Consider the following 22664-nt stretch of genomic DNA (forward strand, 5'->3'; position numbering starts at 1 on the left):
TGCCTGGGGTTGGGGGAACTCCGCCTCTCCATGCAATCATTGCCATTTCTGTTCGGCTGCAGTTCAGCTTCCACTGAAATGTATGTTTGTCTTGCAATCCGCTATGGCCAAAACTAAACTGTTTTATAACCAATTTCAACGCATTTCAGTTGGAGAGGGGAAGTGTAAGAACCAATGCAGAAGTAACAATAATTTACATGTTTGCAGACTAAGAAAATAATTATAGTGAGTGCCGTGACATTCTCAGACATCCCTACCCCAGAGTAAGCTGCATATTGCCCCATTATCTCCAGGAGCCAAGTGCCTTGATCCAGCTAGGGAAGACCACTTAATGGAAGTAAGCTTCTATGCTGTTGTTGCTTGCTGGATCAGCAATTGCAGAAGTTAATTGGATTCACATCCTAATACACATCAGAGCTCAGTTGCCTTCTTTTTGAATAGTGTTGCTTTATATGGAACGTGCATTTGAAAAGCTGCTTAGCTTTGCTCAGCCTTATTCCTTCCTTCTCTGAAAATATTTTTCATGGCTCCATACATAATTAAAATCAAAAGGTGGTTGGACTTAAAAGTGACTTTTGAGGGGCAGCAGAACATAGCATACCCAAAGACAGTAGTAAAATACACAAACTCTGAATGTTTTTGACATGTACTCTACACTTGGTTTTTAATACATTGTTGACTATTCCAGGTAGAAGAAGCCAAGATAAAAAGCAGCAAACCTCTGATTTACAGTTCAGCTAATGGTTCAATTTGCAGTTCAACTTGTGGTCCTTTTACTGCAGTCTGTTGCAAAACAGGAGTCCAGAATTATTCCTGATTGAATCATTTGACAAACTCACCACACCAGAGCTGCTGAACATTGGGGTGGAGGTTATGTCCCATGGAAATGTCAAACTACATTAATTTAAACTGCTTGGTAGCCTCTACTTATTTTACAAATAAAAACTGATAAGCCTTCCCATTAAGAATAGCCTTCATGCCTATAGGTGTTGAAATCCTCAACCTTCATCTAGCTGCAGGTATGTTATCTGTATGTTTGTGTCTGTTTCCATTTAGGAGCTAGATGAAGCAGATAAAAAAATAATCTTGAACGTGTACAGTGAAGTTATGCAGAAGATCAACCAAGAAAGCAATCTCTTAAGCGTTATATATCACAAGTATCTGGACAGCATTGAGGTCAGTTTGTCATACTTGGTAATTTTTTTGTATTCTCAGAATTAAAGCAGACCATGTCTTGAAACTTTAGGAAAGCTTTTTGGTGATACTGTTTAGTCAATGAATTGCCCTTCAGCCACTTAAAAAAAAAAAAAGGCTTGTAATTATAAAATGACCCATTAATAGATTCCTCTAAACTAGATATTGTTTTATCGCTGCCAAAGACTCTGTTGCTATTTAAGACATAAAGATGAGTCTAATGTGTGCAAATAGCAATCTTCCTTGAAACTAATTTGAGCAATGAAAACGCTGTTCTTTCACTTCCATGTTTTCTTTGTGTTTTTTTGTTTTACACATTAGTTCAAAAAGCAGATAGTGGAGTGGCTGGAGACAAGTCCCAACATTGACGTTTTGCTACAGATTAAGAAGAGAGTGAAAAAGCTGAAGGCTCAGCTGAGGTGGAAGCTGGTTGAAAAAAACAACTTGGAAGAAGTATGGAAATAAGTGCTGTTTTTAAAAGGCTTTTCTGAAAGATAAAACTAGCGGACGAGGGAGAGCATTCTGCCCCTACCGTCCGTTGGAAAAAAAAATGGATTGAGTATGTGGGAAAAGCTGATACTATCTGGCATTTGAGAAATCTCATTTTTTTAACAAAGATGTAATTTATTCACATAAAACTTAAGGCAAATAAAATCCGAAGGAAAAGTAGATTAAACCTATGTAGATCAGACAGTGTTTCTCTCATTGCTGAGTGGGTGGGATGTCAGCAGTGAGCTTGTGCAATAATGGGCCTATAAAACAACGGGATATCAGATTTTCTTTCTGTGTGTGTGCGCTTGCGCACTATACTGATTTCACACTATCCTAGCATGTGCTCTCCTCAGGATATCAATGGCTGCTAGTGATGATGGAGCACATACTGCTTCCATGACCAGAGGCACTATGCCTTTCAATGTTTGGAAGGCTGCCTGCATCCCTTCCGAGCTTCTTGGGTGTTATGATCTGCAGAAGGCACCCTCTTGGGAGTTCTCAGGAATGGCTTCCTGTGTGAGGGGTTTCTCTATGGCAGTACCTGCGTTGCGGAGCTCTCCACCCACAGAACTGTCTCCAGATTCTTGTACAGATTTTGCTGTAGGCTGAAGATGCAAGTCTTTAACCTGGCCTTTGACAGTTAAGGTGTTTTGTTTGTGGGAGGGACCCACCTCTTTCACAGAGTTTATAAATTTGTCTAGTCCTTTTAAAATCTAGTGGTAAATCTAGAGAGTCCAGCGGAAGGGAAGCAGTTCATCACATTTAAGAAATGCAAGCTCGGAACAACAAAAACACAAAAACAAAAAAACAGTTTTCCATTCTCTAATGAGTTCACATTGAAAAGTAGTCTTGGTCTCATCTCAGTTGCAGCAGTATAGGCATCTAAGGCCTCTTTCTGGTCCCCATATACTATATTGAGTATACTATAACAAGAGGTTGACACTATTCATCTTCTTCTGTCCTGTCCTTGTGTGTGTGGTGTTGTGTTGCATGCTGTGTGTGTGTGTGTTGGGTACCGGCACAGAAGTTGCAGCTTACTTTGTTAGGGACAAAGTAGCCTTTCAATTAAACAACAGCAGTAATCCAAACCCAAGACAACCTTCTGGGATGCTTTGTATCAGGGTGGCCAACTCATTCTGAGAAGTCAGATTCTCCCTCCCCAGCTTTCAGTAGCTTGGCTCCCAAGCTAAACTCAGTGAGCTGTTTCTTTCCTGGCCAACTGAAGAAATGGCTGATAGTTTTGTGAATTAGCCCAGGCATATGAAAACATTTATTAATCCTCGTGAATAAATTGTTATTTCTGAGAAGAAGACATTGGTGACAGTTTGGCCATAGAATTGAGTCCCAGTGCCCTTTCCAACTGTGGCATTTTAATTTTGTCTCCACACCACTTTCAAGGAGTAAGAAAGGGTATTAACCTAAGAGATGGAAAGCAGGAAAGTACATCCAGTGGCTCAGGCCTAGAATGTGTTACTGAAAACCAGTAGTTATTCTCAATGTATAATAAGATGGTTACCTGATACAATAATACCTTAATCCTCTGAGGTGATGATTTTACATTTCTACCTTTTAGTCTGATGATGATAGCGAGCCCAAAATGGCAAAAATAAAAGAAGAAATAACTGGACTAAGAAATAATGTATTTGAGGAAATATACAAGGAACAAGAAGAATACGTAAGTGTTCATTTGAATAAGCACCACTGAAACAAGTAATTACATTGAATAAACTTTTGATTTTTCAGAATGAATTGCATATATTCTTACTGAGTAGGATGAAGAGGATGATCATTTCTGAATCTAGTGAAGGCATGCTTACGCACGCAACTTGTAAATTTAAAAAGCTATCACGAGTGGAAAAATGGTTATAAACTTCTCTTATCAAAAACCAAGGGCATGTCCCTTTTATGGCTTACTCTGGCTTCAATGTATTCTCATCCCTGTTCTTTGAATCCATGTACACATGACATTACCTACAATCCACAGGTTATATTGTAGTTTCTACTGAAATGCTGTGTTTTGATGTGGTTTTCCCTGGGTCAGCTTTACTCCCTTGTGACTATGCCGTGCATGGCAAATCCCATACAGTTGTACCTTGGAAGTCAAACGGAATCCGTTGGACTTCCAAAATGTTTGGAAACCAAAGTGCGGCTTCTGGTTGGCTTCAGGAAGCTCCTGCAGCCAATTGGAAGCTGCGCCGGATGTTTGGGTTCTAAAGAATGTTCGCAAACCAGAACACTCACTTCTGGGTTTGCGGTGTTTGGGAGCCAAAACATTCGAGTACCAAGGCGTTCAGAATCCAAGGAACGACATTACTGTGGAAAGGTTTGCTGGGGGCGGGGGGAGGGAGATGTGTTGTGCAGGAGAAACAAAAACTGAACTATCTCCAGGCAGCAGCTGAGGAGGATAAAGGGTGTAGAGTGCTGAAAAGAGGCAAAGAACCAAGGAGTGCAAAGGTCATCCCAGCAATTCAGAGCCCAGAATGCACAAGCCACCCCCCATGCCTCTCATACTGCTCCCCCCCCCCCGGTGTATCAGTTGCACAAGTTGCCTCTCACCAGGGGGAAAAAAAAGGATTGCTGGCTTTTCAAAAAGGTGGCTGGAGGCAAGGTAGAGGGGTGTGTAAAATGCAGAGCTAGAAATGCCAACCAGTCAACTCTGGTGTGTTCCCTTGGACTTTTAGTCTCTTACTCGGGAGTAAATCTCATGGCTGCAAATGACAAATACAGGAAGATGATTGGGGGGGGGGCACAGACGTGGGATAACACCTTCAGTAAGAGTGAGTGGAGGGCCTTTACTTTGTGTTCAATGGAGTAGCTGTGTCTTCTGTATCATAAAGTGTATGACTTCTGCATTGGGGAACGAGTATAAATCCAGCAGTACCATGTGAAGAGGAATCTAATTACGTACTGATGCTTATTTGTGAATCACTTCTTCATTTGCAAATTCGCTACTTGCGTGCCACAGGTTAATCTAGTTCCCAACATATCGCTGTGTTCTGTTTTCATGCTGAGATGGGTATTGCAAAAATTTATCTCTTAATTTAGGAGAAGCTCAATCAGTTGGTACAGAAATGGTTCCCTGAGCTACCGCTTCTTCATCCTGAAGCAGGAATTCTACAATATATGGTAAGAATATATTGGTATATATTTTGAGAAAACTCCTAGTGGATATCGGTAAGGAATTACCAGCTTGGTGCCTATGGGTGCCTGGTTGTTGGCATTCGTGTCTTGTTCTGATTGGTGGGAGTGGAGAAGCTTTTCTGAATGTAGGGCAGGTACTCAAGTATTCTTTGTGTGGGAGAGAGGAGGAATGTAGAGATGTGTGGTCTCTGAAAAAGAGGGAGAGATGTAGTTGTGGGAATGGAGAGGTGGATGTGGTGCTGTTTATATGTGAAGCATATGAGACATTTGAACACAAAAGAGAGTGCAGTGTGGCCCACCTCTATTATTATTATTTTTGCTACTGGGAAATGCCTCCTGCTATTGACTGTAACAGCATCGTATGGGTGTGTGCGGGGAATAACTATTATGTGACCTCTGCAATCATGACCAGTAGGACATAGCTTACATGCCATGCTAAATATTGAGGGTGGAGACCAAGAGAGGAAACAGCAATGGTTTTACACCCCCTCAATCTGTGTTAGGTCATGTCCCTCATGGAAGCCATTTTGTTACAAATTTGAGGCACAAAATGTGCCTGCTGGTTCCAAAAAGGTTGTTGACGCCTCTTCTAGGTTATGATTGTTAAGTTCTGCATTATTTTTATATATTAGCCATCTGCCTGGCCTGCCATTCCTTGTAACCAGGCCGTCTCCAGGGTGCTTCTTATCCTTTATCCATTAGTTCTTCTCAAAAATTTGCCTGATGGTTCTGTTGCTGTTCATGGTCACCTTGTTTTGCTGGCAGTAAAGCCAATAACGTGATTTCCTGTTAGACCGAAAGGGTAAAATGGCAGGTCTTGTTTCTCCTGTTTTAAGATCACAGCAGCTTCTGGGTGGAAGAGAAAGGGTACCATTGTGCTAAGATCTTCACATCTTGTTTTTTAAAAATAACAAAATTGGGATGGTGGGGGGGATACTTCGATGTGCCGTCAACTTGGCAGAGAAATGCACCAGCCCAGAATAGGAAGTGGTTTCTGCACATTCATGGGAGCCTTAGTTTGTAAATGAAAAGACAAACAGCCCCCAGCCCCCAAACCCCCCTATCTGCCCCTGCCACTGCTGCATTACAAGAACCTAGGCTCAGTGGTTTCCAAGACCAGTGGAATTATGGTGTTAGTTGACAGGAAAGAAAAGGAGGGCACTGGCCTGTTTTGAGCAAGAACAGCTTATAGTATACGGTGGATACCCATTTAGTGTACCCAACAGGATTGAAGGGAGTGCCACCCTCCACGATGTCAAAAGCTCACTTCTATGTGGAGAAACCCCTTTTTCTCTTCTCCAGAAACCTTCCCTCTTGCTTCAAACCTGAGACCTTTATAGCACAACAAGGAAAGTTTCAGGAGGGTTGGGAAATAAAGAGATATGGCTACCTTTCCCCCTAAACAATGCTGCAAGATTCCTGCTCCAAGATGGTTGTGGAGCCTTGGGCAGGAGAGCTCCAGGCCCGAGGATACAGGTTCCCCACCTTGTTTATTACCTATAGATAATGTGGCTCTATTCTGTGATCTACACATATTTATATTTTGTGCAGTGTTGGGATTTATAAGTGATTGGCAAATCCTGTTTGTTCAGAACTCAGGAGGACTTCTGACAGTCAGTTTGGAGCGTGATCTTCTAGATGCCGAACCAATGAGAGAACTGAGCACCAAACGTCCTCTGGTTTGCTCAGAAGTTCAAGGGCAGAAGGTTCTCTTAAAGGTATACTTTCAAGTTCACTTTATAAAAAGCTAGTAATAAGAGGCAAGTCATTGACTAAACTGGAAGGCTTTCAGGTTTTGAGATATCATTATTAAACATCTGGGTGCTTGTTGGTCTCTGCTAAGCCGAAAAAACACATTTCAGGTCTCTAGAATGTGATTTTGTGCCTGAGCAGCTAAGCACTTGGGGATTTTTGGAGCCTTGATCTTTGAGTTTGAAGAAATCAGCCTTTTAAGTCTAGTTTATGGGGAGTTAGGCTTAGTTACAACCAACCTATTAGAAAGCTCATTTTCATACAGCTTAGGAACTTTTTGGGACTGGGGAGGAAAGTCTCAGTTCTTAGTTTCATATACAGAAGCTATTCATATAGTTGTCTGAATTACAGCAAGTCCTTCTGGACAGATAAAAATCCTTTCCAGTCCTATTATTTTAACTGGTTCCTAGGTTTGCCTGGCACCATCACTGTGAAATGAGATGAACATAACACTAATCTCAGTTAGTATTTGTCTTGGATTTGAATGGATTTGATGTATGTGCCATTATTGTTTTAAACTGTTTGTGTATTTATACTTGTTTTTATATATGCATGTTATATTGTAATTTGCTTCGTGATGTCTCTTTGGAAGTGATTCACAAATAAAAGAACTAAGTAAAATAAATCACAAAGCAGAATACAATAGATGCTACGAGGAAATTGCAGCCGTCTTGATATTTTATAGCCCCACAGCTTTTAAGGTTCAAAAAGTAAGAAGTAGGTATATGCATTGCATCTCAAATGCAGTGTACAAGTTGTTCGTACACTTTTTAGGGACTTTTTAAAATGAGAAAAATATTATTTCAAAGTATACCTATCCAATTCATAGCCAACTTTTTTTTAACCACCTTAGGGATATGCTGTGGATATGAATACTGAAGCCGAAGTGATAGAAAGAGCAGCAAAGTATCACAGACTCTGGAGAGAACTGAAGGAAGAATCTGGTTTGATGCAGCTGATGTTTCTATTTTTATGCAAGGCAAGTTATAAACTGTCCATGCAGTCATATTTTTTTTAAAGAAATCTTCTAACCTAATACTTTTAATCAGTAAGCGTTTCTATGATGAATAAAGGTACATATATACTTTGGGATTTATTGATTTATTGATTTATTGCAGTATGTGTTAAGTAATTGTAGAAATGTTGCAGTAATTTGATATATGATATACACATACATACTACTTTTTGTGTCCATTAAGTCTGATCCTCTGGCATACCTGATGGTCCCATATTATGCTGAAGCAAGCCTGGGCATATTGCAGACTACTGCACCTTTAACTCCAGAAGTAAGTAATGTGATCGGGTGGGAGTAGGGTGGAGAGAGAGAAAGAAAACCCCCCTATTCATTAAGATGCTGATTAACTCAATTCTTACTATAAACTGTTCCATTATGGTATGCGGTGAATCCAGCTTTTCAAAACCAGGGCATTTAGTGCTTCATTTTTTGCTTCAATGCTCTGTTTGTCCTCCCACCCCAGTTTCTTTCAAAAGCAACATACTTATTTGCCATATTTTAATATACTGTATATTAAGTGATGGACCTGGGTGGCACTGTGGTCTAAACCACTGAGCCTAGGGCTTGCTGATCAGAAGTTCGGCGGTGTGAATCCCCACGACGGGGTGAGGTCCCGTTGTTTGGTCCCAGCTCCTGCCAACCTAGCAGTTCGAAAGCACATCAAAGTGCAAGTAGATAAATAGGTACCGCTCCGGCCGGAAGGTAAACGGCGTTTCGGTGCGCTGCTCTGGTTTGCCAGAAGCACCTTAGTCATGCTGGCCGCATGACCTGGAAGCTGTACGCCGGCTCCCTCGGCCAGTAAAGCGAGATGAGTGCCACAACCCCAGAGTCGTCCATGACTGGACCTAACGATCAGGGGCCCTCTTTACCTTTCATATTAAGTGACAGTCTGATTCAGGTTGCAGTACAGTTTACTACAGGAGACTCTGGTTAAAATGTCACCTCTTCTCTATAATTTGTTAATGAGTTCTACAATGATAACAAACAAATTGGTATCGGAAAAAATGAAATGAATTGCTATAGTCCTGGTACAACAAAGATTTATAACACAAATGTAACACCAAGGATCCAAATGCAAAATATAAGCATAAAACCCTTTGCATTTTGGCCAAAAGGTCCCATTCAGTGGTCACTAATGCCCCCATGTACCTGTGCTTCATTTTTGATGTTGTGGGCTTTGCTGCATGCTCTCTGATGTTTTTCAGACTATTCTGAATTTAGCAGTTGCTTAAAACAATTGTAGGCAAGACATTTTTCCTCAATCTGGAGTAACTCATTGATTGAAGATTAATCTTGACTTACAGCCACATTGCAAGGAGTTTCATAAGTGGCTTTGTACCTACTTCCAATGGAGTTTATGTTTGAAAGACTAATGGGACTCTTGAGGTTCATCTCTTATGATTTTTAACTAGGAAACTTTGAAGGTGATGAAAGGAGTAGCTCGTGGTCTGCATACGCTACACAAAGCTGGTATAATCCACGGATCCCTGCATAAAAACAACGTATTTGCTGTAAACCGAGAGCAAGGAATTGTTGGAGACTTCGACTTCACCAAATCAGTGGTAAAGAAGCTATCCTTTAAATATAAACAAATGAACTTCTTCCTTGTTGTTTTTTTTTTTTTTTTTAATAATATTTATTAAAATTTTCCAATTAATTACAAATTAATAAAACATCCAATTTCAAATCTTTTTCCAGTTACATCCTTTCAGGACTTCCCCTTCCCTCCCCCCCTTGTATTCCAAATCTCTCAAATGATCTCAACAAGTTCTTCTCCTCAATTCAAACTTGTTATCCTTAACCCAATTTTTTTTAAAAAAAAAAAAAAACAACAACATTATTTTCCATTCCCCTAAAATCGGCTTATTCCCACCACGAGTTCCCCACTTTAGAATACCATATAAATGTATATAGCCTAAATAAAACATAGTTTACGCCTTTAAGGATTCCACATTTCCCACCCCCCCTTTTCCCGGTTGCGTTCCCAATGTTCCTCAATGTCCGATATTTCCACGTCTCTCTAAATCATAGTCCTTTGCCAGTCCTCTTTAATTTCGAATGTCCAATCATGGAAGGATTCTGTCTCAAAGAGAGGCCCATTTTTTCCATCCAGATTTTTATATCCAGGAGTGAAAAACTCCAAATTATAATCCTTAAGCTTGTCAAATCTGGATGTCCCAAATGTCCCCACTTTTGACTTGGTCCAATTCTTGTTATTTTGTTGTTCTTATTGATCAGACTCCTCTTTCTATTTCTTTCTGTCCCTGTTTTCCTGCACAAATGTCCTAATTCCAAAAGTTAGTTCCTTTACAGAGGCTTGTTATTCAGAAACAAAACATTACGTCAAGTTCCTTTCATTCCACAACAGATGATTCCATTGTCTTCTTCGGTGTAGTGGCCTCTGTAGTCATAATAATGTTCCATTTCTGCAGTTTCCCAGGAGATAAACAGTTCAGTTCCAATTTCCAGCTAAAACTTGTAATATCCCTCGGCTCCTCTAGGTGGATTGCAAAAACTGAGTTCTCTTCCAGATCGCATCCATTAGCCCTAGTAACTTTGTAATCCTTATTTAAAACAATTTGTATCCAATTTATAACAAATATAACCAGCAAAGTCCTTGTAACATAGTCTCTATCTTATTTTCCGCTTTGACAGCTCTTTGACAGCTGTCAAAACTTGCCTTTCTCCTCTCCAAACTCCGTCATCGATCGCTCCCGGGGTTCCAGGGGGGGTTGTTTTTAAGTCCGAATTCTACTTTCCTCCTCCAGCTCAATCTCATATTCTTCACTCGTGAGGTTAAAAACTTGCCAAAATGATGTTACTCCGATCTTAGTTATCAGATCCTTTGCTTTGATCCTTCTACAATGGAGGGGGTGGCTGACTTCCTTTTTTTGCGCCTCCCCCGCTCGCTCCGAAATTTTTAAAATTTTTATCCCTCTTTTTAGTCCAAGTTCCAATTACTTACAGGTTGTTCTTTTAGGTCCGAATTTTCAAAGGAAGAAGCCAGCGCTCTCCGCCGAATGGCATGCGGCTTCGCACGGCAGGGATAGCAGAGGACTCAAAACACCACGCTTCTCCCCGGCACCCGATCCGTAGCCTTTAAAAAGGCTCCTTCACGAGTCGGGAGGGCGCTAACGGTGTCAGCCGAGTCTCCATGTCCACGGCCCCCGTGGCCGTGGTTTTTAAGGGTCCCCGCATCGCCGGTGCGGTAGGACCCAGCCCCTGCCGTGCAGGCTCCCTCCGGAGCTCGGAGGGAGTCCGCCATTCGGCGATGGCGCCGACCCGGAAGTCCAACTTCTTCCTTGTTGTTAATTAATTCAGTTCCTCTGCTTTTGAGCACATGCAAAATCCAATGGTTTTCCAATTGGATTTTCTTGGGGGGGCCCCCAAATCTTAAAACAATGTAAACAAAAAATGAAGTGTGTGTGTGTGTGTGTGTGTGTGGTGGTGGTGGTGGTGGTGCTGCTGCTGCTGCTGCTGGAGGCAATTGACTCTGACCTGTCCTCTAGAATGCTGCTACCAGAATCTCCCTCTCTTCTTGCATTCCTAGAAGAGTTAAATGTGCAGCTTCTATAACACACTTGTTTGGTAACGTGAGCTGGCCTGAGGAAGATGCACAGGCATTTCTCATAAAACACAGCAAACACAACAGTTTGCAGACTAAAAGCAAAAACATCAGTGATAGCTGGTCGGGATTGAAACTCAAGTTCAAAAGTCCTGTCTGAGTAATACAGTTTTTGGAAGGTGTCTAAAAACAAGCAGCGATGACTCCTGCTGAACCCACATTGGCAAGGAGTTCCTTTTTTAAAAAAAATAATATTTATTGAACATTTTCAAATATAACAGAAAAAAGAAAAGAAATAAAACATCCATTTTTTAACCTTATTTTCATTGGCATCTTTCCAGGACTTCCCCACCCCACCCCCTCTTGTATTCCAATTCCTTCAAATAGATTCAGCAAATTCTTACCCCAAATTTTAAACTTATTATAATTAACCCAATGTTAAGAATATTTTTCCATCCCCTAAAATCGACCCCGCTCCCTTCCACGAGTTCCCCTCTTTAATATGCAGAACAGATTAAAATAGAAGAAAATAGAAAAAAGAATAAAGTATACTTTAACACCCTTTGGATTCCAAATTTCCCTCCCCCCTTTCCCGGTTGCGTTCCCCAATGTCCATGAAGCCTGTTGTCATTCTGGAGATCCCACATCTAGGCCGAAATCCTTCACAAGTCCACTTTGCCGTCTTTTTTTTTTAGACCTTTCAAATCTGGATGTCCCAAATGTTCCCACTTCCAGCTTTGTACAATTCTTGTTGTTCATGTTGTTCTTCTTTCCTCTAGTTTCTTTTCCTGCTCTCCTGCAAAAATGTTCCAATTCCAAAAGCTTCTAAATCCCCTACAGAGGCTTTGTTATTCAGGAACAAAACTTTACGTCAAGTCCCTTCCATTCTTCAATAGATAAATCTATTGTCTCCTTTAGTGTAGAGACCTCTGTAGACAAAATAGTGTTCCATTTCTGCAGTTTCCCAGGAGATAAAAAGTCCAATTCAAATTCCATGCCAGCAATACTTGTAGTGTCCCACAGCCCCTCTAGAGGGATTATAATAACTCAGTTTCCTTCCAGATCGCACCCAACAGTCAAAGTAACTTGTTATTCCTTGTTTTAAACAATTTATATCTAATTTGTAGCAAATGTAACCGGCAAAGTCCTCGTTACAAAGTTCTCTTTTTATTCTTCAGCTTTGACAGCTCCTTTGACAGCTGTCAAAGCCTCTGTTTCTCCTCTCCCGGCGCTCTCGCAGATCGCTCCCGGTTCCCGGGGGGGGGGGGGGTGTTGCATTTTAGCTCAGGTTCTACTTTTCTCCTCCAGCCCAGTCTTATAATTTTCCATCGTGAAATTAGTAACTTTATCAAACCAAGGTAGCACTCGATCTTAGTTGTTAAATCCTTTACTTTAAATACTCTACAACAGGGGGGAGACGGACTTCCTTTTTGCACCTCCCCCGCTCGCTCCGAATAAAATCCCCCCCCCTTTTTAAGTCCAGTTTCCAATTACTCACGGGTTGTTCTTTTTAATCCGAATTTTCAATGGAAGAAGTCAGCGCTCTCCGCCAAATGGCATGCGGCTTCGCTCGGTAGGGGAAGCGGAGGACTCATAGCACCACACCCCCCCGGCACCCGCTCCGTAGCCTTTAAAAAGGCTCCTTCGCGGGTCGGGGGGCGCAAACGGTGCCCGCCGAGTCACCATGCCCATGGGTTTCAGCGCCCATGGTTTTTGAGGGTCCCCGCGACGCCGACGCGGTAGAACCCAGCCCCTGCCGAGCAGGCTCCCTCCGGAGCTCGGAGGGAGTCCGCCATTCGGCGATGGCACCAACCCGGAAGTCCACATTGGCAAGGAGTTCCACAGGGTTAGGGCCAGCCACACACTCATTAAAGTGCCAGTAGCCCTCCACTTAGCAGAGCTTTGGCTCTCTCTGGTAGAGAATGAAGGAAGGAGGTGCTAAACGCATACCATGTTAAACCCAGAACACGACGAGAGGGTATGCATTATACAGACACATACCCTTTCTCCTGGTGTCAGAGAGAGTTAGTGGCATATGTGTGTTCAGTGCCCAAAGTGCCACTGCACTGAGAATGGAAAGGTGGCTATTGCAATAGATGCATTGCTTCCTCTCTCAATTCAGGAGGTAGGATGATTTTCAGGCCTGTTGCCTAGGCTAGCATAGAGCATCTGTTTTATAGGCAACGTTCAATTGTAATTCCAAGCTGTGGGGTTTTAATTTTTAGAGTCAGCGTGCTTCAATGAACTCTGTGCTGCTGAATGGCTTGAACTTAATTTCTCCTGAAGTAAGGCAGGGACAACCACCTTCTCCCGCTTCAGATATGTATGCTTTTGGTTGCCTCCTTTACTGGGTATGTAGCTCCTCATTTATAAATGCAAAGGCTTCGTAATGTAATGCAGGCTGAATTATTGTGTTCCCTAAAGTTGCAAGCGAAGCTGTGAGCGGAATTGCCAGAACTGCTCAAGTGTGAAAGTAGATCTACATTTATTAGTCTTTGTTTTGTCCCTTCGATCATCTACAGATTTTAGCCAGGGGCTCTCATTTCCCCCCATTTTGCTTTCTTAAAGAGCTTGTCAGATTGTTCTCTGAATTTGGGAATGGATATGAATATGAAGTGCGATCAGCTTTAAGCGTGCAACAGAATGAAATGGTAGAGTAGGCTGTGCCTTTTCAGACTGTAGGCGATGAATATTCCATCTTTGCATGCTGCCCCTTATCAAGGCTCCATCTACATTAAACATTTAAAGCAGTATTATATACCATTTTAATCAGTCATGGCTTCCACCTTTGAGTTCACTGTTAGTATATAGGGACTTACTAAGAAATCTAGACTTTGTGTGAAATTTAATCCATGTTGCAGGTTACATATTTTACTTATTTGAGACAACAGGCAAATGTACAGTGGACCCTCCAGATATGATCTTAATTCATTCCAGGGGTCCGTACGTACCCCGAAAAGTCCGCATCTAGAGGTGCCACTTCTGCTCACGTGCGTAGCGTGATAGAGTGCTTCTGCGCATGCGCATGTGATGAAACCCGGGAGTATACACTTCCGGGTTTGCTGCGTTCGCAAGCCGAAAGTTACATTACCTGAAGGTAATGTAACCTGAAGGTAATGTAACCCGAGGGTCCACTGTATATCTGGTTTCGTGCAGCGATTATTTTTGTCAAGGACGCATAAATTTTAGGTCAGCAGAATAAATGTAGCACAAAGAGCTGTAGTTGGGGGGCGGGGCGGTAAATATACAGTGAACTGTGATTTTTTTTTGTTCCCTCTTTAAACTGGAAGTGGCTGTCAGAATAGAATGGGCTAACATATTTTGGTTTTCTAGAATTGATGTTTGAGCTAATTTTGTCATCTTTTAAAATTTTAGCTGGTTCTTGGAAAACAGGAGTTTAAAATAAAGAGAGATGGAACTCCTGAAGTAGATGGCCACTATATGGTATGTTTGTTTTCTTATCTACATGAACTATTTCAAATAATAGTGCAGAACTGCCTAAATCATTTTGTTTAGTTAATACTAAATGATGCATCTGGGTGCAAGATCAAAGTGCAACAATTGTTGGTGTAAAGAATAAGGAATGTGGTCCCTGATCGTCAGGAAAATGGAAACGTATCATTTGGAAAGTATTATGAATGGTAGGCAAGTGTAATTAATGGTGAAGTAAGGCTAAGTAATCTGAATATCAGACATGCCTGTACACTGACTCGGGGAAAATGAAATTGATGCCTGTGCAAACAGGAATGTTTTTAATTTTCCTCTGAAAGTGAATAGTGAGGACTCAACTCACTAAGGGAGGGCATTCCACAAATAGGGGACCACCACTGAGAAGGCCCCGTCATGGGTCACTGTCAACTGGGCAACCCTCAGTGTAATTATAGTAGTAATCTCTGCTGCTGTCTTGAAGGTGCTAAGGATTGCTAAGCACTTCGCTTTCTAACAGTACATATGGGTGATAGTTCCATAAGTGTGTCTGCTAGCAGTGATCACGCCCATCCTCCTGGCATAAACCCAGGTTGCAGGCAAGAAGCTACCCATCTCTTCCTTGGTGGAGAAAGAAAGGGGACAGGTAACTTCTCTCGTCCAATCCAGGCTCATGGAAGAAAGGGGTGGTTGCTTCTGCGTCTTGGGTGCCTTACAAAGTGTCGATTTTGCTGATTTTGCTACTTTTTCCTGAATTCTGGGATTCTTATGTTAATGCTCTTTCCCCTGGACCACAGTTTTATGTACTGTTTCTGGGTATTTGATATTTTTATTACTGTAAGCCACCTGGAGTTTTTTTTTTAAAAGGCAGAATATAAGTATTTCTAAAATAAATATGAATTATCTGCACACGTCACAGGACTTGGGCGGGTTGGTGAAGACCTCAAATAATAATACATTTTCCTTTCTTTCTCTTTAAGGACAATAAAGTTAAATCTCTGCTCACGAAACTCCTCTGCTTTAACAATCGAATGACCTCAGAGGAGGTGCTGAATGACGACTGTTTTCTGTTGCATGAAGTGATCCCTGTTTCAGTGGAAAGTGAGCCAACTGAACCTGGAAATGGAGAGGCAACAACAGAAAATGAAGTTGTTCTGCCTGCCATCAAAAACTATGTGATAGAACCGTTTTCAGATAATATAAACAGTGATGCCTGTGTTTAAAATGCAAAGCCAAACTAGATTAATATAAGTTGGGTCCAAGAGGTAGAGTTTTCTAGACTTGTAACTTTAAATGGCAGAACAACAAGATCTTGAAAATTTATATATATTTGTTTCCTTCTTTAGTACATATATTTCTTTTAACAAATTTGATATGCATCTAGGATAGTTGCTAACCAAGCCTGAGTTTCAGTTTTGCAAACGCCTAATTTTCCCATCACATACCTTTCCCACCTGCCTTCCAGGGTTACAGGTATTCCTTTCCTCAATACAAGAAACTTCCCAAGTTGTTTTAGGGAACTGTTTGCTTAAGTTTCTGAGCAGAAGGGGATGCTTTTCAGGGAGAAGGTAGAGCTTGGCTCCAGTGATCTGGCACATTATTCCCGTTAAAGAACTTGCTGGCATTAGCAGTCCTGAAAGAGTGGAGTCTACCACTTGGTTAGTTAACCTAAAATTAGGTTCTTTAAAACAAGCATTGAAAAGAGCCGTCACAGAAGATAAATACATCAAAACCTAGAAATAATACATTGTGCCATATTCGTTGATGAGCAGTGATTGCTGGATTTGTTGTTTGTTCACATTTTTACAAGGATGTTGGTGAAATACTTGTGTATAGAACATTCAGTTTATTTCCTTATATTTCTCCACCCCCTGATCTGTTTTGGGAAAGAGCATTTTTGAGAAATGAGACTTCTTTGAATAAACTTTTGAAGCGAGCCGGCGGTTTACACTTTTGGTGTTCTTGGTAAATCTCTTACAAACTTTTAAGAGGCTGGATATGAAAGTACTTGACTTCTCTCCCCCCCCCCCCTTTCCTTATCTGTTTTCACAGTTCCTTATCTGTATCACAGTTTCGCATCTGACCACTAGGTGGTGCTCTTTATTTGGTCCTTTTGAGCAGGATAGCTGCCAGAAACAAGTGTGTGGCGCATACAATAGGGAACAGCTCGTGACTGGGTCAGGCTGGTCATATAAAAATGTGCATGCATATATATATATATATATATATATATATATATATATATATATTGCACGATGCAGCTTTAAAGAATGTACAATGCAGCTTTTTAATATTGGGAAGAGAAGCCATTTCTAAACATTTGTAAAGCTAATAAAAAATGGGACTGGCAAAATGCTTATGGTACCATTTCCCCCCAAAGTATTTTGTCTTTTGATCAGTGTATATAAATAACAAGCAGCTTCATTAAAAGGCAAATCACATAAAAACACTACTAAAATGTAAAGCTACTTCATTCCAGTTGATAAAAAATTGTGGAATATGCATGAAGTCCATTAATCATACTTGGAGTAGACTTCAGTGGGTTCACTCAGACTAAGTTGGATGTTTAGAGTTAAGAAGGTGTCAGGTATACTATGCAACACTAAGAAAACCAACCTAATATTTGATGTCCTTCAAGGCCAGTTATTAACTTGCATTGAGTTGGGTGTCGTCTTGTTTTGGTTGGCAGAGGCAGAACATCACTTCCTGCTTATACCAATGAGGGGTTCCTTCATTTGGTTTTGCTCTGTAGAGCAGGAGTCAGCAAGGTTTATCTTGCCTGGGCCAGATCGGTTCCGTGGAGATCCCTCCATGGGTCGGATTGTGCGTGATTTTTTACATCTGCGCAGACGCGATTTTCGGCATCTGTGTCTGTGCAGACATGATTTTCAGCGCCTGTGCATGCACAGACACGTTTTTCAGCATTCGCAGAAGCGAGTTCCCGCGCTGGTAGCTCAGTTCAGGGGCGGCTCTTGGGACGGTCAAATGACCTCCGCGGGCCACTTCCGGCCCATGGGCCTTAGGTTAGAAATATTGGAGAATTTAGTTTGATGTGCCTTTTTAAGCAAATCAACACAATTTGTACTTCACAGACTGTTATGTGAATTTCGACTGCACACTTCTGAATTTTGAGAAGCATTTTTTGGGGGGGATGCAGAAAACATTACAGAATAGACTTAGGATTGAGGAGTGACACTGACACTGACTAAAAATACATTTAACTATTCATCCCCACTAGAGGCTGCCTATCAACAAACCAGTCTAAAAAGTCTATTTTTTAAAAAAGCAAACAGTAAGGCAACAAAAATTAAAACCAAAAAGTTCCTTAAAACAAAATTTACCTCCTTGATTTAAAACACCCAAGTGAATGAAAAGGTTTTCATGTGTCATCCAAAGCAATGTAAAGAAATGTATCAGTAGGGTTCTCAACCTATCTGAATCAGTATTTCTTTATCTCTCATATTGATTGTGCCACATCCTTGTTGCCGTTCAGTAATATGTTTAAAATGTCTCCATTGATAATGAAAGCCATCAGAGTATTCTGAAGGAGTGAGGTGTATACAGTGGTACCTCGGGTTAAGTACTTAATTCGTTCCGGAGGTCCGTTCTTAACCTGAAACTGTTTTTAACCTGAAGCACCACTTTAGCTAATGGGGCCTCCTGCTGCTGCTGTGTCGCCGGAGCACGATTTCTGTTCTCATCCAGAAGCAAAGTTCTTAACCCGAGGTACTATTTCTGGGTTAGCGGAGTCTGTAACCTGAAGCGTATGTAACCCGAGGTACCACTGTATGCTATGGGTGGTACCACCTTCTGATTTAATATTTGCAGGGCTTTAGTAAAGATGAGCCAGTAATCCTAGGGAATACTGTCCCCAAGTCAGCATGGCGATATCTGTTGCCTGTGATGGGGAAAGAAATCTGGGAGACTCATCACTTATTTCTTGTGCAAGGTCCTGTAGTATGCCAGGGGGGCGGGTGTCGCTTGGAAATGTAATTAAGTGTGCACGTATATCAGTTAAAACGCTTCATCTGAGTTGTATTTGATGATACTTTCCAAAAGTGTTTTATTGCAGCTACATTAACTACAGGTAGTTAAAGGGACAGATCCAGTCTGTTTCTGATCTCTCCATTGCACTTGTGTTCATAAGTCCCTTTTGCTCTATTTTCTGATCCGATTGCAACTGGACACCAATTAGTTTCCGGGCCCAATTCAAAGTGCTGGTTTTGACCTATAAAGCCTTAAAACGGCTCAGGACCGCAATACCTCAAGGATCGCCACTTTCCATATGAAGCTACCTGGACCCTGAGATCATCTTCTGAGGCCCTCTGTGCGCTTCCTCCTTGAGAAGTTTGGAGGGTGGCAACACGAGAACGGGCCTTCTCTGCAGTGGCTCCCCATCTGTGGAATGCTCTCCCCAGGGAAGTTCACCTGGCGCCTTCATTATACACCTTTAGGCACCAGGCAAAAATGTTCATTTTTAACCAGGCCTTCAGTTGATTTGATTGACATCCCATGCCCTTTTAAAATGGGGGTTTTTTTTGGCGGTGGGTGGTTATTGGGTTGTTTTTATTTTGATTATATATTTTGTGGTTTTGTATTCTGATTTTGTTCTGTGAACTGCTCTGAGACCTCTGGGTATAGGGCGGAATATAAATTCAGTTAATAGTAGTAATAAAAATTTCCACATTAATCTCCGCTTTTAAAAAATCCACATGAAGATAAATAAATATATATTTGATCACAATGTACACATTTCTAAACATATTTGATCCTAAAATATGCACTGACACATTTTGGTACGTTTCTTTTTGAGCTGAGAGCTGCATCACAAATTTGGATATGTGTGAAATGTGTCTTTCAATAACGTTGGCTGGGAAGTACAGATTAGGTCACTTCACAGAAATCAAATCCATCAAGCATCCCTGCTACAAACAACAACAGTTGGCTAAAAATGTTTAACTGAAGGGCACTTCAATTGTTTTATGTTACTTTAATACCTTGACACTTTTGAAAATCATCTTGAGCTTTGACTTCTTTGGGTATGTGTGCTTTAGTATAGTTCACAATAGAGTTCTCTCTCTTAAAAGCTCTGTTTGTGCCTGTTGTCCACTAGTGGCAACTGAAAATTATGATCACAGCAGTGGAATACATAAAATATGTAAATAGTATCATTTAGAAGAAAAATCTTGGTAGACTGAGTCACCAGTTCCATCATTCTCTGCAGTGTCATTTTTTATGATTCATAAGTTCTGTTCCTTACTATTTCTGCATGTCAGCCAAAAAGATTGCAAGCAGCTTCCAAAGCTTTTTAACAATACATCTAAAGCAGGGCGGCCCAACTTTTTCATACCAAGTACTTCAATGTGGAACCTGCAGGCCACACACTGTCTTGTTGTACAGGGTGGGGGAGGAAAGCTGGGAAAGTGCTAACTAGGCTTTGGGAAAGAAATGGGAGGACTCTAAGACCCTGTCAAGAGTCCTCACACCTCATCCCTAAAGCCCAGTACCTCACTCAGCTATGGGAAGGCAGTGCAAAGACTGGTGGGAGGGGCCATCAGATGTTGCCAAGGGCCGCCAGAAAGGGCTTGGAGGGCCGCATGAGGACCTTGGGGCACGCATTGGACCACCTTGGTCTAAAAGGTAAAGGGACCCCTGACCATTAGGTCCAGTCGTGGATGACTCTGGGGTTGCGGCGCTCATCTTGCTTTATTGGCCGAGGGAGCCGGTATGCAGCTTCCGAGTCAAGTGGCCAGCATGACTAAGCTGCTTCTGGTGAACCAGAGCAGCACACAGAAACGCTGTTTACCTTCCCCCTGGAGCGGTACCTATTTATCTGCTTGCACTTTGACGTGCTTTCAAACTGCTAGGTTGGCAGGAGCAGGGACTGAGCAATGGGAGCTCACCCCGTCGCAGGGATTCGAACTGCCGACCTTCTGATTGGCAAGTCTTCGTCTCTGTGGTTTAACCCACAGCACCACCCACGTCACCTTGGTCTAAAGGGCTTCTAATAGAATCCTGAGTAGCCCGTTGTTTTTAACTGCAGCGAGTGGCTTAATAATATAACATCAAAAAAGCAAGCGTTTCGGTTTTCCTGATTTTCAAATCTATTTCTTGTATAAAGGAACAGTTTGCAGCTAGTATTACAGTAAGTTGAGGGGAGGGGGTTACAAAGATTTCTGAAATATACTTGGAGTCCTGTAGTGATTTCATGCTCTTGATTGCAGCTTGTAAAACAGTGATTTAATTGCCCCCCCCCAAACTTCAGGCTTTTATATACATTATTTACACAATGAGTCCCGTCTGATTGGCTGATTCTGCTTCCCTCCTGGAGCCTGATTGGTCTTTTCCTGCAGGTCGATCAGTTGTTGCATTCTAGGATCCTACCAGCCTAATAGGCTGATGAACTTCCTCCTGGAGCCTGATTGGTCTTCTCCTGCAAGCCAATCAGTTGTTGCATTCTAGGATCCTACTTGCCTATTGTTCTAGGATCCAAGCTTAGTACATAACATTTTCCCTTGCATGAATTCTATTCCCATGGCCACATTCCCCCCCATCGGCTTCCCCAACCTTGGGTCCCCATAAATTGTTGGATTAAACCCCCACCTCAATCACCCCTAGCTTATGTGGCCCATTGGTCAGGCATGATGGGGGCCCTTCAAAAGATCTCTGGGTGGCTCACAAGATAAAAGCAAAGAGACGACAAAACAATAACCCACCCTCCAACACACATTTAAAAGGCTGTAGAATATTAAATCAGCCTGGTGCTTAAAAAAATATGAGGGTTTCAGACAAACCTCCCTGAGGAGAGAATTCCACAGACGGGTAGCAACTCCAGAAAAGGCCCATTCTTGTGTCACCACCCTCCAGACCGTGAGGCACTGCAATCCTTAGCCGTTTAAGGCCCTACAGGTCAAAACCAGCACTCCGAATGGGGACTGGAAGCTAATGGGCAGCCAGTGCAGTTGGGCCAGGATTAGTGCAATATGTTCAGACTACCTTGCCTGGTTGGGACGTGGGTGGCGCTGTGGGTTAAACCACAGAGCCTAGGACTTGCCGATCAGAAGGTCGGCAGTTTGAATCCCCGCGATGGGGTGAGCTCCCCTTGCTCGGTCCCTGCTCCTGCCAACCTAGCAGTTCGAAAGCACGTCAAAGTGCAAGTAGATAAATAGGTACCGCTCTGGTGGGAAGGTAAATGGCGTTTCTGTGCGCTGCTCTGGTTCGCCAGAAGTGGCTTAGTCACGCTGGCCACATGACCCGGAAGCTGTACGCCGGCTCCCTCGGCCAATAAAGCGAGATGAGCGCCGCAACCCCAGAGTCGGTCACGACTGGACCTAATGGTCAGGGGTCCCTTTACCTTTACCTTTTTACCTTGCCCGGTTAGCAACCTGGCCGCCGAAGCCTGCACCAGCTCCAAACCGTCCTCTGAGGCAGCCCCACATATAACGCTCTCTACCTGGAACACAGTCGAATCTAGGAACCGAGTTGGGAACGTGAGAAGCTGTCTTGTGCTGCATCCGACCATTGATCCATCTAGCTCATTATTGTCTACACTGACTGCCAGCAGCTCTCCAGGGTTTTAGGCAGGGAACTCTCCCAGGCCTGATGCCTCAGACTGAACTGGGTACCTTTTGCTTGCAAAAGAGATGCTCTGCCGCTGAGCTATGCCCCTTAAAATTTGGGAACTGAATGTGGAGCATTACTTCCTGCTTATGTTTCTGATACAAAGTCAGTATATTTTTTCTCTCTCAGTTAAGCTTCCGAATTTATGCTAATATAAATCTTGTTACATAAGCTTAATTCCCTGGAGGATTAGCTGTAGGCACAGGCAGACATCTTGATAACCAATAGTAGCAGTGTAATCACAGGGTGCCAGGGGAAAAAATAGAGTTACAGTGAGATCTACAACAGGCTTCTGCATCACCAGGGCTTCCCACTGTGTAGCTGGTTGCTTGTTACTTCTGCTCTAATAATGCGGCATGTAACGTGGTTATATATACCTGTACATTTTAATGTGTGTTAAATTCATGCTGTGAGCTGTCTTATCTGATTAAACTGTGTCGTTGGAATAGCCTGAGTTGG

General features: G+C 42.2%; 1 protein-coding gene and 1 long non-coding RNA gene across 8 annotated transcripts in view; one reads left to right on the forward strand and one right to left on the reverse strand.

The window, feature by feature from the left end:
- The window catches only part of STK31 (serine/threonine kinase 31), a 38086-nt gene extending 21565 nt beyond the window's left edge, over positions 1-16521 (forward strand). For all 7 annotated transcript variants that reach the window (XM_081881932.1, XM_081881931.1, XM_081881930.1 and 4 more), the window contains 11 exons: positions 1057-1176; positions 1516-1647; positions 3260-3361; positions 4732-4812; positions 6420-6545; positions 7433-7558; positions 7779-7865; positions 9007-9156; positions 13385-13510; positions 14535-14603; positions 15566-16521. In XM_081881932.1, coding sequence (XP_081738058.1) covers positions 1057-1176; positions 1516-1647; positions 3260-3361; positions 4732-4812; positions 6420-6545; positions 7433-7558; positions 7779-7865; positions 9007-9156; positions 13385-13510; positions 14535-14603; positions 15566-15808 — 1362 coding nt within the window. In that variant the 3' untranslated portion in view covers positions 15809-16521. The remainder of the gene's footprint in view (positions 1-1056; positions 1177-1515; positions 1648-3259; positions 3362-4731; positions 4813-6419; positions 6546-7432; positions 7559-7778; positions 7866-9006; positions 9157-13384; positions 13511-14534; positions 14604-15565) is intronic.
- The window catches only part of LOC309325837, a 122026-nt gene that overhangs the window by 33901 nt on the left and 65461 nt on the right, over positions 1-22664 (reverse strand). The gene's annotated exons all lie outside the window — the stretch shown is intronic.

This window comes from Podarcis erhardii (genome assembly GCF_964252035.2).
Source record: "Podarcis erhardii genome assembly, chromosome: 12".
Taxonomy (NCBI): Eukaryota; Metazoa; Chordata; class Lepidosauria; order Squamata; family Lacertidae; genus Podarcis; species Podarcis erhardii.